This window comes from Crocuta crocuta, unplaced genomic scaffold (assembly GCF_008692635.1).
Source record: "Crocuta crocuta isolate KB4526 unplaced genomic scaffold, BGI_CrCroc_1.0 scaffold190, whole genome shotgun sequence".
NCBI classification, from domain to species: domain Eukaryota; kingdom Metazoa; phylum Chordata; class Mammalia; order Carnivora; family Hyaenidae; genus Crocuta; species Crocuta crocuta.
The window spans coordinates 9,671,879-9,691,968 of record NW_027527955.1 but is presented as its reverse complement, the minus strand read 5'-3'; the positions used below and the strand labels follow the sequence as shown (position 1 = coordinate 9,691,968).

General features: G+C 43.6%; 1 protein-coding gene across 1 annotated transcript in view; it reads right to left on the bottom strand.

Annotated features, from left to right (window-relative positions):
* Positions 1–20,090, bottom strand: part of LOC144222155 (guanylate cyclase soluble subunit beta-2-like) — a 77,800-nt gene that overhangs the window by 49,531 nt on the left and 8,179 nt on the right. Inside the window, exons 2-3 of the mRNA XM_077752669.1 lie at positions 15,120–15,193; positions 1,344–1,438 (exon numbers count right to left, since the gene is read on the bottom strand). Coding sequence (XP_077608795.1) covers positions 1,344–1,410 — 67 coding nt within the window. The 5' untranslated portion in view covers positions 1,411–1,438; positions 15,120–15,193. The remainder of the gene's footprint in view (positions 1–1,343; positions 1,439–15,119; positions 15,194–20,090) is intronic.

Sequence of the window (20,090 nt, the reverse complement as noted above, 5' to 3'; positions counted from 1 at the left end):
AAGATGCCGGGGTACTTTCTCTGCTTTCTGCACAAGCCCCCTGGAGCCTGGGCAGCAGAGGCTGGCGGCCCTGCCTTCCTCTCCAGGTCCCAGCTCACTGTGTGCGCCATGCTGGCGAGAAGGGAGAGTAAAGGAAAGGAGGGTACACTGAGTTGAAGTGTCTCCTCAAAGTCCATGTCTACTTGGAACCTCCAAATGTAACCTTCTTTAGAGATGGGAAATTAATGCAGAAAGCAAGAGGGAAGAAAGGCGGAAGGAAGGAGAGAAGCAAATATATTTTGAGAGCTTATTATTATGGCAGAGACCACATTAGACATTTTCACATATCTCACCTCATTTAATCCTCAAAATAAGTCTGAGGGGTAGATATTATTATTCTCATAGACCAATGAGAAAAACATTTCTAGATAAACACATGTGTGGTTTGTATAAGAAGATTTTCAATGCTGTTCCTCCTGATACCCGGGCTAATCGTGACAATCCATTTCAAAGTTATTACCTCTGTCAAAGCCATCATCAAGGCCAAACATGAAAGCGGTGTATAGATGATAAAGCTCAGAGTAACACTCATGATGTTTGTCTGTAAGAGGCTATTCAAACAGAAAGGATGGATTCCTGGGTTAGGGTGGGCCCTAAATCCAATACGACCAAGGTCCTTATGAAAAGAGGGAATTTAGATGTAGAGACATAGTCACAGGGAGAAAATGGCCACGTGAGGATGGAAGTAGAGAGTGGAGTTATGCTCTCCCAAGGATCACCTGGGGTCACCAGAACCTGGAAGAGGAAGAATCCTTCCCTAGAGACTTCAGAGGGAGCGTGGCCTTGCTGACACCTTGATTTCAGGCTTCCAGTCCCCTGAACTACGAAGAATAAATTCCTGTTGTTTTATATTTTTTTAATATTTTTATTTATTTCTAGGAGAGAGAGAGAGAGAGAGACAGCGTGAGCAGGGGAGGGTCAGAGAGAGAGGGAGATACAGACTCTGAAATAGGCTCCAGGCTCCGAGCTGGCAGTCAGCATAGAGCCCGACGCGGGGCTCGAACCCACGAACTGCGAGATCATGACCTAAGCGAAAGTCGGACGCTTAACCAACTAAGCCACCCAGGCGCCCCAATTTCCTGTTGTTTTAGACTGTCCAATTTGTGGTATAGTCGATCCTCATTCTTTGCAGATCCCATATTTGCAAATTGACTCACTCACTAAAATGTATCTGTAACCCCCCAATCAGTACCGCAGAACTTTTGCCGTGATAGATAGAACAGAACTACTGTGGATGATGAGAATTGATTGCACTTTGTTACCGCAGCCTTAAGAAACCAAAACAAAGCCCTCTTCAGACTTACCAAGAACCTTGCAGGCCTCTTGGATGAGCTTAATGGTGATGATGTCATCATACACTGTGTAAGTCATGAAGGCATCTTGCACTTCTGCAGAAGTTCTGAAAGATAAACCATGAAGCAATGAAAACCCAGAAACTGGAGCTTTGCCTCAAGGATATACTCAGTAAGCCAATGAGATATAATATAGCAATAGCACTCTTGATCATAAGGAACAGGAGAAAATGGAGTATTTAGATGTTCTCTCCTCCAAGAAGTCTTCTCTGGATCCCAGCTTCAGACAAAAGCTCCTTTCTTAGGTATCCATGGTAGGCTAGGTGTTTCCCTAATTTATATCAATATTATTAGTCTTACTCCCCTAAACTGTGCTCCTTGACCATGGGCATTGTGACTAACTTTTATTTTTGAACCCCCAACAAGAGGTACTATGGTTAGCACCTAATGTTAAGAACCTAATACGTGTTAATGAACATGGAACTCTGTGGTCACAGAACCTCATTCTCTAAAGCAAGTAAAACAGCTACTTGAGAATCTCACTGCTTTGCAACATGGTTAGCTATATTTTAGGAGTTATTGACCGACTTCGGTCTTACCACAGTTAGCCAAACCTGGTTAAAAGTGGCTTAACCTGGGAGTTATGCTCTTGGCTCGCTCCTTGTGTGAACCATTAAACTGGAGTTAGATATTGAGCCAATTCCAGAGGCTGGGTTTGGGAATGATTCCCTGAGAAAGGGAGGTTTACAGAGACTGAAGGATGGATAGGCAAAGATGAGCATTATGGACAGAGTGAATAGCCTCCAAGGCAGCAGAGAGAATGTTTGAAGGACCAAGAAGAATACAAGACATTTGAGCTTATCCCAGAACACATCACAGAATCTTGGAATCAGAAGAAGTGTGAAATTGTCTAGTTGTCCAATTCTCCCATCCTATACTGCCTCTGACTGCTAGCCTTCTAGTTTCTTCTTAAAGGCCTCCAGTGCCAGGAAGCTCACTCTTCTGCAAGGCAGCACATTCCATTTACAGACTGCTCTCTTGGATAGAAAGTCTTTTCTTATGTTGAACCAAAGCCTACTTCTAGACATTGGTAATACCTTCTATTTGTTGGGCATCTGCTTTTGGCCATGGAGATGACAGATTATTTCTGATCATCCCTTTTACTGTTCAGGAACCTGAAGCTCAGAGAGGTTCTCTTGCCAGCATCCCCTAGCTGTGAGGGATTTGGGTTCTGAGCTCTGAAGCCCACACAGCCCCAGGAACTTGCCACGGCAGCTCCCCTCACTGGTCTTGGATCTGCCTCCTGGGGACATGCCGATGGCACTGATCCCACCTCTGAATACCAGCCCTCTAATACTTGAAGATCTTTATTCATTCCTAAAGCTTTTTTTCTCCTCCCTGGGCTAGACACTCCTTTATCTTCCTGGACTTCATCTTCCTCACTATACCTGTCCCACATTTCTGGCAGGAGTATTGATGATTATAAAAGAGGTTAGCTGGGGCCACCTGGGTGGCTCAGTCGGTTAAGCATCGACTTTGGCTCAGGTCATGATCTCACGGTTCATGGGTTCGAGCCCCGCATTGGGCTCTGTGCTGACAGCTCAGAGCCTGGACCCTGCTTCAGATTCTGTGTCTCCCTCTCTCTTTCTGACCCTCCCCTGCTCATGCTGTCTCTCTCTCTCTCTCTCTCTTAAAAAGGGTAGCTGGAGTGAAAGGAGAGAATAAGTGCAACACAGATGCAAGGAGGAGCTTCAGTGACAAAATGAGGGCACAGAGATGGCATCCTGTGTCAGGGATAGCCTAGCCATGGGTCAGGAAACTCTGGTTCCAAATCTATCCCCTATACAAATGAGCTCTGAGGGAAGATGACTTTCTCTCTTTGCACCTCGATATCCTTACTGGGAAAGTAAAGGAGGTGGTTGGTAAGATCAGCATTCCTTAACCTTTTAAAAAAATCTTTAAAAAGTTTTTTTAATGTTTATTTATTTTGAGAGAGAGAGAGACAGAAAGAGAATGGGGGAGAGGCAGAGAGAGAAGGAGTTGGAGGACCTGAAGTGGGCTCTGTGCTGACAGCAGAGAGCCCAATGTGGGGCTTGAACTCACAAACTGTGAGATCACAACCTGAGCTGAAGTTGGATACTTAACTGACTGAGCCACTCAGGCACCCAAACCTTTAGTTTCAATCCATGTTCCCCTCCTAACCCTTCACATATTTCCTAGAGCTTCTCAAAGAGCCCTATGGGGCACTTGACCATCATGAACGAGAACCTCTCCGGGTTTCTCTCCCCTTCTAAGATTCCTATTTTGGTCCATGTCTGTACAGTGCTTTCTAAGCATCATCAAATGGAACTGTTCAGAGAAGCTAGATGTGAGGCCCAAGGCAAACAAAGGATGACGCTAACCACCATTACTCTCTTTGGTGGGAGGCTCTCTGCCATGTTGTCATCACTCTCCATCTACTTGCCCAGGGCCTGTGGGCCTTTGTGAAACCTTGGACCCTGCTTCCATGCCTATGAGTAAAATAGAAACACTATGAGCAAATTAAAACTTGACATGTTATCAAAATTTATTCAGAAGGCCCCCCAAGGGATTATGTCATATCCAAGACCCTTGGAAATGTAACAAACTCTGGGTCACCTCCCAGGCTTCTGGTGGGACCACCCATCCATCCCTGTCTGAATCTGGAAGCCTCTTCTTTCCTATAGGCTGAACTGATAATGTGTTAGTGTCAAATATTTATTTGGTTTGTATATATGTTGCACGTTTTTGGGATGCCAGACATGCCCAGACTGTTATGATTACACAGGAATTGTCAGCCTTGTTTATTGATCTTCATGATCTTATATATCACACTTCCCTCAGAGTCAGTGTACACTTTGTACATAGTCGTTCAAACTGCTATAGTGAAACAATATGTTCACCAAGAATAAAAATAAATAAATAAACCAATTGATAACTTTTCAATGGGATGGCAAAACCTCTGATATCAAGGAGAGAAAAATGGCCATTGGAAAACATTTGTAAAAGACTGGTAGTTGGAGAAGCAGTGTGGGAAATGAAGTAAGTTACCATTTCAAACTCACACAAAGAGGAGCACATTTCATGTAAAGTGAAAAATGCCAACCACAGAGGTGGCCACATATACACATATTCAGGAGATCTGACGAATCAGTCTTTAACTGGAATAGTGGGCTATTAAATGCACGTGGGGCACCTGACTGGCTCAGTTGGTTGAGCATCCAACTTCTCTCGGGTCATGATCTCACAGTTCGTGAGTTTGAGCCCTGTGTCGGGCTCTGTGCTGACAGCTTGGAGACTGGAGCCTGCTTTGGATTCTGTGTCTCCTCTCTCTGCCCCTCCCCACTCACATGCTCTCTCACTCTCTCTCTCTCTCTCAAAAATAAATAAAATGTTAAAAATAAATAAATGTATGTGCCTCTTTAGTTAGTTTTAACTAGTGATACCCGGAATAACTGGGCAGAAAACCAGAGCCAGGCTGTCTACTCCAGAAAAACTTGGGGATCAAAATAAACATACAGATTCCTGGGCCTTGGAGGTGGTGCCTGGAAATCCATGTTTATGTTTATTTAACCGCTCATCTCAGATGGCTCTCCAAGCCTTAAAAATCACCACTCAGAAACACTTTCTAGGATTCAGTCTGGCAAGGCCACATATTACAAATTATAGATCCTACATTGTTCACAACTGTTGTAATGGTTTCTAAGAGTCCGGAGTGAGCCATAAAGCCCGCAGGAAAAATAAATAGCACGTTGTAGCAAGTTTCAGGCCAAGAAAATGGGACCGATTCTAAGCCATGGGAAATGGCTCCTTCAAGAGCCTCTTTCTGGTAGGTAGAGAATCCATGTAACAAACTTGTGTAAGCATGTGACTCGAGGTGTAGTTGGGAAAGAGGAGCCCTTAGGAGTTGGACGGCCTGTCCTGGTATCATGACCACCTGGGATTTAGAAGAAGCCCCAGCTTGTCATTCTAGCCAAGCTAGAATGTCACAAAAGCTTTCGTGACAAAAGTCCAGACTCATTGGGTTGACACACACAATTCTCCAGAACCAACCCCTGCACTCCACCTCTCACCTCCCTCCACCCCCCCGCCCCTACTCATTCCTCAAGATGCTCAAAGTTTCTGTCACCTGCCATGCCAGACCCTTCCCATGGTCTCTCCCCCAACTGGAAGGTCCTCACTCCCTCTTATCTGGCCAGCATTTGTTCCTCCTTCCCAACTCAGCCTCAGAATCACCAACTCGGGTCATCAGGAGCTGCAGTCAGATTCCAGCATCTCTCCTCTGAGCCCTTGAATCTCCGCTATTTACCTATCTCAACTCTGGCTGCACTGTAACCTTTGATTTACCTGTCTGCAGGCTTCTGAGACTGTGGGCCCCAAAGAGCAGGAAAATGTCATTTGATTTCCTGTCTTTAATACCTGGCATACAATAGGAGCCAGATAGGTCATTAAAAGAGGTTTACAAAGTGTGAGAGACATAACCTGAGAGAAGCTTATATATCCACTGCCTGTGAGTCAGAAGATCCAGAAATGAATCCTGGTCCTACCACAGTTGAGCTGGATGACTTGAAACAAATTACCCTGTGCCTCCATTTCTTCATTTTTAGTGAGAGTATTAGGTTAGGTCAGTGATTCCAAGGAGAATTTGATGTACAACTCTCCTTTCCCTGTCCTCCATTCTTCCCAGCCAACATACAATGTGATTCACTGAGAATGACTCACACCTAAACCAGCAGTTCTCAAAGTATGTTCTATGGAACCCTTGGGGGGACCATAAAAGGCTTATCAGGGTCCATGAGGTCAAAACTATTTTCATACTAAAATTAAGACATTGCTTGGCCTTTTTGCGGGTTAAAATGTGATCTACTGGTTCAAAAGCTTGGTAGTAGATCTGCTAGTGCCTTAGCATGAATCAAGGCAGTGGCGCTAAACTGTACTGAGAAGTTTTTGTATTCTTCGCTACCACACACTCATGGTAAAGAAAAACAAAGCTGGTTTCACTTCAAATTGTCCTTAAAGACACAATAAGACTGGGTGCCTGGGTGGCTCAATTGGTTAAACATCCAACTTTGGCCCAGGTCATGATCTCATGGTCCATGGGTTCGAGCCCTGTGTCAGCTCTGTGCTGACAGCTCAGAGGCTGGAGCCTGCTTCGGATTCACTGTCTCCCTCTCTCTCTGCCCCTTCCCTGCACACGCACTCTCTCAAATATAAATAAACATTTCTTTAAAAAGATGCAATAGAACTAATCAATTTTGTTAAACCTTGGCCCTCAGTACACATCTTGTGAACGTTCTGCATGACAAGGTGGGAAGCACACATCCACAGAAAGCACTTCTCCTGTATACAAAAGAATGATGGTCAGCTCAAGGAAGAAAACTGTTACTATGGTCTTTGTGAGCTGAAATAGCTACTCTTTTCATGGGACATCATGTCTCCTTGATGGAACCCCTGACAGACCACAGTTACTCAGAATTGGATATCTGGCAGACATTTTCTTAAAAAAACAGAGCAAAGTTGACTTGTCACTTCAAGAAAACTGACTGACAGAACTTGTTACCAGAGATAAAGCTCAAGCTCTCAAATGAGAATTGGAATTTTGGAAAACTCGCATCTGCTACTGTGAGCTCATTAGCTTCCCATGATGAGAGTGTGGTGATATTAACAAACGTGATTTTGATATTATATACTGCATTAGGGCAATATTCATAAGATCTACATAACTCTGTCAGCTCATATTTTCCAAATGACTAATGGTGATAGTGCAAAATGATGGTGAAAGATATTTCAACATACAACACCGGCCAAAGGATTCACAGTCAACATTGTAACTGATCTTTGAGAAACTACCAAGGCAGAGCTTTGGTGAAGTTTAAAAGAACCTCCACAATTATCTGAAAAGAACTTTAAAGTACTTCCTCCTTCTATATTTTCTTAATATATTTCACCGAAAACACAGATCTCAATAGATACAGCAGAGAAAATAGAATCCAGCTCTCTTCTAGTAAGTCAACCATTGAAGATATTTGCAAAAAATGTAAAGCAATGTCTCTCTTCTAATTGTTTTATTTGGCTAATAGTTATCTTCCATAAAAATATGTTATTTATGTTCACATGTAATAGGTTTATTATTGCTATTTTTGGGCAAATCAATAAATAACCACTTATCAAAATTTTTAAGTTTAATTCCCAATATAGCAAAGGCTAATAGATAAAAGCTCTTAGGGTCTTCAATAGTTTTTAAGATTAAAAAGGTTTCCTAAGGCCAAGTTGTTTGAGAACTTCTAATTTAAACCCGAAGTGAATCAGGTTTGCTTTGGGAATGAAGGAAGCTGAGGTTTCTGGGGAAGAGACAGCCCTGCCCAGCCTCCCTTGCTTGGAGCCGCCCCAGTCTGGGAGGGTAGTGGAAGGGCCACCCTATATGCCCTGATGATGGTGTAAGGCCCCTCTGGGAGGGACTGGAGACCAGCCAGCTCCCAGAGCCATCTCCTCCTGGTAGACTCAAAAGCATCCAGACCTTAATGTGACCCCTAAAAGAGGCATCTGAAAGAGACTTCAGCTCCCTAATTGGGGACCACCTGTTGCAGACAGGAACTGCCCTAAAACAGCAGTGGGAAGGTGGGGGCAGAGAGGTGAGACCACAGAAGTAGATAAAGGGCTGGAATTCTTCTAGAGCTTGCCATCAGGAAAGAAGCACACCCCAAATAACCAAAGCAATCTTGCAAAACAGAACCAAAGCTGGGGGCATCACAATCCCAGACTTGAAGCTGTACCACAAAGCTGTAATCATCAGGACAGTATGGTACTGGCACAAAAACAGATGCTCAGATCAATGGAACAGAATAGAGAACCCAGAAATGGACCCATAAACGTATGGCTAACTAATCTCTGACAAAGCAGGAAAGAATATCCAATGGAATAAAGACAGTCTCTTCAGGAAATGGTGCTGAGAAAACTGGATAGTGACGTGCAGAAAAATGAACCCAGACCACTTTCTTACACCATACAAAAATAAACTCAAGATGAATGAAATACCTAAATGTAAGAGAGGAAGCCATCAAAAGCCTAGGGGAGAAAGCAGGCAAAAACCTCTTTGACCTCAGCAAGTTCTTACTCAACACATCTCCAGAGGCAAGGGAAGCAAAAGCAAAAACGAGCTGTTGGAACCTCATCAAGGTAAAAACTTCTGCACAGTGAAGGAAACAATCAGCAAAACTAAAAGGCAACCGACAGGATGGGGGAAGGTGTTTGCAAATGACATATCAGATAAAGGGTTAGTACCCAAAATCTATAAAGACCTTATCAAACTCACCACCCAAAAAACAAATAATCCAGTGAAGAAAAGGGCAAAAGACATGAATAGACACTTCTCCAAAGAAGACATCCAGATGGCCACCCGACACATGAAAAGATGCTCAACGTCACTCATCATCAGGGAAATACAAATCAAAACCACAATGAGATAGCACCTCACACCTGTCAGAATGGCTAACATTAACAACTCAGGCAACAACAGATGTTGGCGAGGATGTGGAGAAAGAGCATCTCTTTTGCACTGCTGGTGGGAATGCGAACCGGTGCAGCCACTCTGGAAAACAGTACAGGGGTTCCTCAAAAAATTAAAAATAGAACTGCTCTATGATCCAGCAATTGCACTACTAGGTATTTATCCAAAGGATACAGGTGTGCTGTTTCAAAGGGGCACATGCACCCCAATGTCTATAACAGCATTATCAACAATGGCCAAAGTATGGAAAGAGCCCAAATGTCCATCGACTGATGAATACGTAAAGAAGATCTGGTATACATATACAATGGAGTATTACTCAGCGATTAAAAAGAATGCTGTCTTGCCATTTGCAACAACGTGGATGCAACTAGAGGGTATTACGCTAAGCAAAATAAGTCAGTCAGAGGAAGACAAATATCGTATGACTTCACTCATATGAGGACCTTAAGGAACAAAACAGATGAGCATAAGGGAAGAGAAGTGAAAATAATATCAAAACAGACAGGGAGACAATCTATGAGGCTCTTAAGTACAGAGAACAAACAGAGGGATGGGCAATAAAGAGGGCACTTGCTTGGATGAGCACTGGGTGTTATTCGTACACGATGAATCACTAAATTGTATTCCTGAAATCATTATTACACTATATGTTAACTAACTTAGATTTAAATTTTAAAAAAAGAACCTACAACACAGAGAGAAGCCCTGTAGCCCCATCCACATCTCTCCTAGTTTTGACTTGATAATCATCCATCCATCTAAGCATTTATTTATTCCTCATAAATCATCCATACATCCATCCCTTCCCCCACGCACTTGTTTCTACAATGGAGAGAATATGTCATTCATGCTGGCTCTATCCAGAACCTCTTCAAAGGGATCCTACCTTCTCACGTCCACCTGATTGGGCCAGGTATGGGCTCCTGACCAGTCAGCCCATCAAATCCTCTGCCTCGGGTGTCTTGAGTTGAGATACTGAGAAACTGAGTCTATCAACCTCTTGAATTGAAAGGGCATATAAAAATCGGGAGAAAAAGTAAGAGATGTGCAGAGAGAGACAGGAAAATAGAGTAAATATAAAAAGATACGTGAGATGGAGAAAGGCCACTGACCTTCTATTTCCTCTGTGGTCTCTCTGTGCTTTCCACAGTTGAGCTCTGTGAATCCTACTAACTCTACCCTCTGGCTCCTAACTGACTAACTTCATTAAACTTTAGCCCACAGAATGAATTGCTGATCTCTGCAAGCAAAGTCCTGGACTGAGTTCCCGACTCTTCTCTATGTCAGTCCTCTCAGTCTTCACAAGGGGGTAAGGTGAGTACCATTATTATCTCCTTCAGAAGTGAGGGCACCAAGACCCAAAGACCTCAGTAACCCATTGCAGTCAGAATAAAATTCCCACCCCTTTCCCTCTTTAACCACATGTATATTCTGATCCTTAACCATGTCTCCACTTCCATCTCCTACCAGACTCTCAGTCATGATACTCCAGTCACAGTGAGTTTTTTTCAGGTCTCCAATTTACCAAACCCAGACCTACCTCAGGACCTTTGCATTTGCTGTTCTTTCTGCCTAGAACACACATACCTCCCTAACTCAAAGCTGGCTTCCTTCCTGCCTTTCAACTCAGATATCACTTTGTAGAGAGGCCTTTTCTCACCACCTCAAGGAAACTGGCATCTTCTATCCCTGGTCACTAAGAAGTACCATATATTTTTACAGCACTTAGTATGATGCTTGCGTATTGTCTGCCTCCAGCCCCATGCTGGAATACACATTCCCAAAGAACAGAGCCTTCATCTGTTCCATTCATCACTGTCCCCAGTGCCAGGAATTCAGTTTGGCGCATACTAGGAGCTAAACAAATACTTGAATAAATAAACTTGCCTATGTCAAACAGCTAGTAAATGATACAGGCAAAATGTAAAGGTTGATCTGACTCCAGAGGCCTTACTCTTCCCAACCTCTTAGCTGCTTCTCATTGTTAAGTTTGATAAAGATTTAGCCAGAAGGTTATAAAAGAGTCGTTTGTAATTAGAAATCTATAAATCTAGGTTATATGAGAGAGAAATAAACAATGAAGGCAAAGGAGGAGAAACATCTGTTTCTGATTATATCATATAAAATACAATTTATGTCATAAAGTCTGGAGACATACTTCATTTTACCTAATCATTCCTTCTTAAAATTTATGTAGGAATTGATGGATTTTTCTTTTTCAGCTAAAATTCTATTTTAAAAGCACCAGGGAACTTGTTATTTAAATGTAGCCTGAAGCAAATACTTTTGCACAGCAAATAATCTTGCCTTAATTTGCATTATGTAAGTTGAGTTTTCTGCACTATCGTTTTTTTTTAATGAGTTCTAATATGATGCAATTTCCATTGCTGGTTAAGCTTGTTAGATAGCTTTTGCTTTGGGTTTAAAGACGCATTCCCAATGTGATCACATAGGTGTCTAGTGCCATATATGCAAATATATCCTCTGAGACTCAATTAAGCAGAGGGTTGGTACTTCAAGATTAAAAGATGTAAAACCTAGCTGTACAGACTCCAGGTATGGCCTCTCTGGGGTCTCTGTTCCTGGACATATTTCTCTGACTCTCTTGTAGTCTTTTGCATCCCTCCTTCTGTGTCCTGTCATCTTGGAGTCCCTTCAGATTCCAGGACTTGCTGATTGTTTGAACATGCCATAAGAAATGTTCCTCAGGGGCAGGAGGAGGAAATATCCTATTCTTCTCGGTGGAGACCCAAGGATCCAAAAAGGAAGAAACCACTTCTATCTACTTACACATGGAAAGCTGGGTTGTTTTTTTTTTCCTGGCTTTGCAAAGATACTTTGGATATCTTAGCCGATCCAGGTTCTAGTAGCTGGTCATGCTTCATCTCCGTGACATTGGGGAGCACAAGAGGCCTTCCATAAACAGTGTGGAACACATTTGCTGTTTTACCTCCACTCGTGTCTAAATGCACCAGCTATGTCTGGTTATTTCCAGAGCCCTGGCCTTTCTCCTGGGCAGGACAGACTCTTGGGCTACCTACTAAGCTAAGGCTAAACATTATAACCAGGAGTTCAGATGGTACAAGCATCATGAATCAAAAATCAATCAACAAAAGTCAATTCCCTTCCCTCTGCCTTATAAGCTGGTCACTAGTATTTATGGGGGTTCTTAAGACAGGGCTGGGCAATGCCTATACTGGGTTTTGGGAGGACCAGTTGAAAAAAGGAACAGTGGCAATGACATCCACCAAGTGATGCTAATATCAAGTCTCCTTCTCTGGGCAAAGAGAACATCTTAGAGGAACATCCTCTCTTCAAGATGGAAGGTGTAGTTATCTGACCTGCCGTGGAATACTGCCTATTAATGTTGAATGTAGTCTAATCCTAATGTGACTCCTGCATATTGGAGCAGAAACAAGGCTTACTGAGTATCCACTCAATCCTTTCTTTGGCCTTGGAAGATGAGTGCCTCACCCCCCTTTTATCAATGACAAAGCAGCTTCAGAGAGGTGACATGACCTGCTCTAGGACACACAGCTCCAAGCAGCAGAGCCAGAACTTCATTCCGGTGGGATGCACACCTTACTGCCCCTCCACCCCTCCCCAGCCTGCCTGAGGACCAGCATCTTGAAAATAGTGAACGATAATCACCACCTTCACTAACCTCACATTTGTTGAGTGCTTACCATAGATCAGGCATTTTTTCTAAGTGTCTTGTTGGTATTATCTCATTTAATTCTTACAACCGCCCCATGCTACTTCCATTGTCATTGTTTTATAATGAAACACCTGGGTCACAGAGTGGTTAAATGACTTGCCCAGTGTCCCATGGACTGTACTTGAGCTTCATCCCCAAGTGCAGTAGCTCCAGAGCCCCTGCTGACACCAACTGTGACTTCCTAGGGACCTGCAGCCATATCTGGTGACTTCTCACAGTACATGTACCATCTTTCCCAAGTTGGTTCCCAGTCCATGTCAGTGTCCACCCAATGGCCTGACTTCCCTTCCCACATCTTCCTTCCTTTTCCTCCTCCTAAAACTGACCACACCCTGGTAAGGGCAGCTGGCCCTCAGGCTGACCTGCTCTGTGGCAGAGCAAACGGTCCCAGTTTCCCATCTGACATGGGCCTTTCGCACCCAGTTCCTATGTTCCAGATATATATATATATATATATAAAAGCCAGGCAAAATGGCTTACTTCATTATTTAATCCTCCAGTGGTTTTTTTTTTGCAGAGACAGTAACCTGCCATGCTATGTTCTTCTTGAGCTTTAATAAGATCCTTATGGAAGAGGCCTGGCCCAAAGTAAGTGCCTAAAATAAGACTATTATTTCCCTCCTTTTCTTGCTGACTTTACTCTATGCAATAGAATAGCAGTTTAAAAAGACAGTCTCAGAGTCTTCAAATGCTTCTCTCCTCAGGGTGGCTTACGGGATTGAAAAGGAGCACTTTAAGATACTGACATTGCATCCTGGCCTTATTGCCTGCTTGCTGTGCACTCTTCAGCAAGTCACTTAACCTCTCTGGGCCGCAGTTTTCTCATCTATATAATGAGAAGATCCGGTCCAGATGATCTCTCAAGCACCCACCAGGCCAAGTTTTCTCTGATCATAATTACTCAGCACTCCTCCTTGAAATGTTTGGACATGAGTATTCTTGGCCTTTAGGAGCCAGAGATCCATGATCCCACCCAAACTTGTGGTGCTTTAAGAAAATTACCCCAGAGATGCTGTAGAAATGGCGTGGGGCTTCCTTTCCAGAAGAGGGTCTGGCGCTTTATGCGTCAGCAGTTGGCTGCTGTGATTGGCGTGCAGTGGGGGTCCAGGGCTCTGGGCCTGCCTGGTTCCTTCTAATTTAGCCCCATGCTTGCAAGTGCCCTGCACCCTTGGCTCTAATTATTTTATTTGTAAAATGGAAATAGGAAGGGGTGAGGGAAAGTTTGCACTAAGCATTTCAAGCTGTTTGGACATTACAAAAGCAATGAAAATATATAGAAAATTTGGGAAACAGATATTAGGCAAAAAAGTCATCCAACACGTCATTTTTCTAGTTGAATTACTGTCCATTACTTGTATGGTCTTTCTCTTTTTTCTTCACTTTTGTGATTTATCTAGTAACTATGGAAGTTTGTGTCTTGTGGGGGTTTTTCTTTTGTGTTGTGGTTGTTTTGTTTTTTTGTCTTTTTGACAATATTATAATATTTTACAAGTTGCTTCATAATCTTTGCAAGCATCACATATAATGATGCATATTTCTTGTTATTCCATTTGTCTGTTGATTTGTTTTTGAAAGCTAAAGATATTTTTTCTTTTATTATTTATAAATATAGGGCTGTGTTACATCTGTGTGTGTGTGTGTGTAGATATGTTTATTTCTAAGGGACTAGATTCTCAAGAGCAAATTCTCAAGAATGAAATTACTGCTTTAAAAGATTTCATCATTTCCCCAGCTTCTGGCACATGTTGTCAAATCGCTTTCCAAAAAGCCTGCACTGACTCGCATTGCCATCAGCAATTACCCATTTTGCAGCATCTTAACCAGGATTGGTCATTATCATTTCAGCATTTTGTAGATTTAATAGACAAAGCAATGCCAAATTGTTTCAATTTGCATGCCATTGATTAATTAAGGAAGCCAATCATTTTTCCATACTTTTTTACTCTTCCCTTTTCACAAAACCAGGAGATCTAGGAGACCCTTCAGCCCAATCCTCTAACATTTTAAGGCTGGGAGCCTTCAGGAAGGCAGATGGATAGTACAAGTTTACAGGAGTCAGACAGGAGACCACGTGGAGATGTAATTAACCGTGTTCAGCGTTTGCTGGGTGGAGGCAGAGAGGAAAAACTGTAACAGGTAACTGAAGAATCCGTATCCAGGGATTCTCACTAAACTCAAAAGGGTTACCCCTCTTCTGTGGGATTTCAACAGCCCCATTTATTGCAGTGGAATTAACGTAGTTGCTTTCTCTTCCGTGATCAAAAGGAGGAAATAAGAATTCATTCATGAAATTAAAAGTAGAATAATTATTCACATGGGGACCCTGTTTTAAAGATGGGTTTAGTAATTAAGACTGATACCTTCCTTAATGGTAGATATGGTATAGCAGATTTTTCCTGTACCTAGTTGGTATGTTTGAGGTGCTTGAATTGATGACCCTAGTAACAACTGTCTTAATCAAAAGGTTAGTAAAAACCCATGACCTTCAGAACACTGGAGGCTTATCCCCAGGGGTTCTCTGTCCTTCCTTTAATATACTTACTTCAATTTTTCCCAGGTCTCTTCACCAAATTTCTCTATCACAAGAGATTGAAGACAGGTGTTGATAAATCCATACTAGAACACAAAACAAGAGGGAAAATAGAGATAATGAAGCATGAAATTCGCAGTCATAGACATCTGAACAGTGTCTTTTAGGACAAGTGTAAAGGCATCTTCTGGAGGAAATTAATTGTACCTTTCCCCTGTTACTCCTGAGTTTACTTATTTGATAGTTACGCTTTTTCTCTCAACTTACAAGAAAGTCATTTCCACAGAGAAAACCTAGGAGCTAAATTTGAAATCAGACTAGAATTAGAAGAGGTTCCTTGTATATGGTAACTAACCTGGGTTTAAATTAAAAAAAAAAAAAAGAGGTTCCCTGTAATCCTCTCTAAAAATAAGGAATCCTTTGGTTAGAACAAAGAGTTCAAAAACGCAACAGGGGCATGGGGCGGGGGGTTAGATTTGGGGAAGAGGAAGGGCACGCACATCATATGTCAAAAAGGCAGTGAAAGGACAATTTTCTTTATAAAAATAAGCCAGGAATGAGTATATTTGTGGACGAAGATATAAAATGTGAAAGAAAATAAAGGGAGAAAAAAACAATAACAAAGAAAGAACAATGGGGTTAACAGAGTTTTCTACCTGGCCCCTTAATCTGTGATCTTCCTTCTTCCCTTCTTCTGATAAGGAAAAACTTTTTAAATAAAAAAGGGCTTATAAATACCTCTGCCTGGTGAAGAGCAGTGCAGCCCATGTAGGTCACCTATCTCCACACCATGGGGACACCTAAACTAAGGGCTGTGGTGACTGGATTATATTTGAAAACCTCAAGGGAACGCCATTAAAAAAAATCTTCATAAAATAAAAAATCCTTCTCTCTCACAAATATCAGGCTCAAGACTTATAAGTTTGGATGTTTATATGTGGGGATTTCTTAAAAGGAAAGAGGCCAGTGCCAACAAGAAGGAGAGGGGTCTGAGCTCTAACAGCTTTTTCTGGAAACAGAATGGATGCCCTGCTTGGCTGTTTCCAGTAAGTACCACACCAAACTCAGTCTTTTCCCTTCACTCCATCTCTTCCTGGCTCTACCTGTCCCCACAAGACACTCATTACAATACCACACTGTAGCCTGGCATTCAACGTAGTCTCTAGAAGCCTCTAAATTTGTGTTTCCATTATCCCTACCACTGCTACCTTAGGCTTACCCAAAATGCCTTTCTCTTCTCCCCAAATACGGATGGCACTTCTCTGATAGGTTTCCTTCCCTTTTGCTCAGTGCCTTGGCTCCATTGTTGTCTTGTCTCTAGAACCAGTTCCTCTTCCCCGAGCAGATACTGGCTGGCATTCCCTGTGTCCCAGAATCACTGCTGGACCTCTCCGTGCCCTCATCACCACAGGCATGTTATGTTTTGTCATGTCATGTCATGTCATGTCATGTCATGTCATGTCATGTCATATCACATGTGCACATATATATTTCCTGTTTATCTACATATCTATCAACCCATACATGCGCATGCGCACGCGCACACACACACACACACATTTTTACATTTATTTTTCCCTCTTCTTTGCTAAATTATAAATTCCTCAGGGTCTAGGTATAATTTATCTGTATTTCAACTAAAGTACCAAGAGGGTGCCTGGCACGGAGTAGGTATTTAAGAAATACTTATTGAAAAAAAAGAAGTACTGAATTAAAGCCTAGAGTTTGAAAGCATGAAAAAATTTAAATACCTCCAGGCATTTAAAATCAATTCAATGTTAACAAAGATAGCAACTGTTTATCCTAGCAATGTTTGCAAAAGAGTGCGGAGGCCAGTGAAAATATCTTGCCTGCTGCCTAAACCTCCCAGTGTTGAACAAAGGAAACCAAGGCACGGGGGAACCCAGAGGTCTGCTGGTGGGTTATAACCATACGGGATAATGTATCTCAAGTTTTGATGAATTTAGGGTCAGTGGGGCATGTGCTCCAGCACTTGGTCTTTGGCATTCAGTGGTCTCTGAAGCCAGTGGCATAGATAGTCCTTTGGGGACTCTGAACATTTAGGTCAGAGAGCAGCCCCCTCACCCTCTGCTAGTTATAAATGTGCCTTTCTCCTAAATGCTACAATCAGGGGGCTTTCTCTGCCCCTGGAGAGACCAAAAAAAGGCAACTGACAGGCTGGTCCTACACACGACTTTGCTTTTGTGTTTGCTTCTCGCCACCAGATCACAGGGATTCTCACTAAGATATGCTCTTATATACATTTGAGGGCCTGATTCAAATGGGCGAGAATGACAAATAGCACCCAAATTCTCTTACACTCGGGCACTAGCATTATTAAACTAGCTCGATCATCAAGCCTGTAGGAACACTCCTTGGCTGGCGGCATCCAAATCTTTTGAGAGCTCCTTGGATATGGTACCTGAAACATCAGTGTTCAAAAGAAGTAATCATTTCCTTTTTTTTAAAAAAATGTCAGAAAATGTTAAGTTTAGCTACATGCTTCTCCTGTAAAGATCTCTTTGCATGTTCTGTATCGAATCCAGCTCCCTGGGCCGCCATCTGTCGGCTGGGGGATGGAGCCCCATCATATAATACAGCCTCAGCCCAGAGAGGGGGCATGGCTTACAGGAAATAGCTCGCACTCTGGAGCCAGATGGCTTTCTGTCTTTGTGCCTTACAGCTTCATGGCTTTGGGTAAATTACCTAACCTCTCTGAGCCCTGTCTGCTTAAGAGCTAAAGTGAAATGATAGTGCTTACTCTTTTGTAGTACGATTCTTAGGGTTATAAGGTAACGATTCCAGCTACCCAGGTTGATAGCCAACTCCACATTTTACCAGCTGCCTGACCCTGGACCTTCACCAAATCTCATTCATCCTCAGTTGTTTCATCTGGAAAATGGGGATGACAGTGACCCCTTCCTCACTGGGTTGTAGTAAGGATTAAATGAGAACATAAGTATGAGGCACTTAACACATAGCAAGTGCTCAGGAAATGATAGCCATTTTTCTTAGATAATATGCATTTTGAACAATAGCTGCTCAACAAATGGAAGCCAAGGGGAAGTTAGGACAGAGGATGCCCAGAGGGTCTTACCATGTTGCTGCGGAAGCTGCCTTCAGGCAAAAGCAATTGTGGGGAAGCACCAAGCCCGTGACCTAGCGGTCAGCCCTGGATCATTCAGAAGAATCCCTGGCCTCCCCTGAAGCCTGTCTTGTAGTGTCTGGGCATCCACAGGGAAATCAGGAGCTGTTCACGGGCCTTCAGGCAAGGAGCGGACTGCTGAGTCCTCAGTCACCAAGGGAGCAAACAGTAAGGCTGCCCCCACCAGCTAAAGCATAGGACCCGCTGCCAGATTCCCCTAGGGGTGCATAACCCCATTACTAATTCCTTGGGGGTTCATCCTGAAACTTGAACATCTCCCAGAGGTACCAACACAACAACAGCACCAAGCCGGCAGCTTGGAGTCCCCAGAGCCTGGAGCCAGAGGAGGCCTGCAGAGCCCCCAGGGGGCGGCGGCAGCCCTCACCAGTCTGCTCCCCTCGTGGGGGACAAGGCTCCAAGGGTGAGCACATCCTCATCATGCTGAACTCCGCAACTTATTTTTGCTTCCCACCTAGTCTTGCTGCAAATTCAAAACCTTACTTGGCTCCCTCTCCCACTCAATTCCCCCACAGAGAGGCTGGCATCGAATTCTCTATGACGCATTCTTTCCTAGCTTGGCGTAAGTGGGAGGCCCGGATTCCTGAAGCCCAGGAAGCTATCACTAAGTCGTTCATCCTTTCATGTGACAGATCACAGTCATCTGTGCGGTGTCACCATGGTGAGCACCTGTGGCCTACAGAGCCAGAGATGGGGATGTGTTCTCAGGTAGCCGGTCACAGGGCCCTGTGCCCCAGAGCATTCTTAGAACCCTGACCCTGACTTTCAGGATGCCCTTGGGATCCTGCTGCAAGTCTGCCTTGCAGAGATCTCTTTAGTTCTTCTTTAATTAAACCTCCTTGGACGTGGTCCAAAAATGGCCTGCCTTGACCAGAACTTGACTCTATAATATAACGTGAGATTCCCCGGTGCCTTAAAGCCTTACTTTCCTCCCCAGCCCCGCTCCATTCAGGCTCTGGTAACCTATTTCCTAGGAGGTCTATTTCCTCAGTGTTGTCATCAGAAGTGAGAAACGCAGTCACCAACCGTGTCCAGGGAATGTTGCCTACAGTGGTTCCAACAGACACGCCAGCGTTGGTGTAAAAACAAGAGTAAAAATAAATACAGTAAGATCAAGGGGTTGGGTGAGCCCTTGAGCTTGCACTGCCCTGCTCTGCAGAAGGTGAAGGACAGCTATGTGGATGTGACACATGGCCATGGCAGCATCTCATGAGCCTACAATGCCAGGCACTAGGCGTTCCTCTGAAACGAATGCCGGACATCTGGCGTGCCCTCCTTAAAGTACAAAGCAGCTTCATCTCTGTACCCCCAGCACCCAACACATACAGTCAAATTCCAAATGATGTTGAAAGATTTCTCCCTTCTCAGTAGGCTCTCCTTCCCCACCCCCACTCAGACGCCTCTCCCATCTTGCCTCCGCCTCTTTCTGCACCCCCTTCGAAAGCTCTCCTTGCCTCCCCACCCATTAGGCCTTTTTGGCTCCCTTGTCTGTCACCCTCTCCTGTCTTCCTCACACTACCCCCTCCACGGAAAGACCTAATAGACAGACGGGTACTTATTTAAGACCCTTCTTCTTCCTTTCTGAAGTGAAGACTGCTTATTCTCAAAAGCTGGCCTTTCTCTGTGCTATTCCTGTGTGGAAGGAACATGTGCTCAGGAGGAGGAAAAAAGGCTCTGGAATAGGTGATTTCCATAATTATGCTTCCCAAGCCTCTGCCACCATTCAGCTGACAGTCTTCTTTCTCCCCTGCCAAGTGGGCTTGCTCTGGCTCTCTCGTTTGCACCCCCAGCCCTCAACCCTGCTTTTTCAAACACGCCAG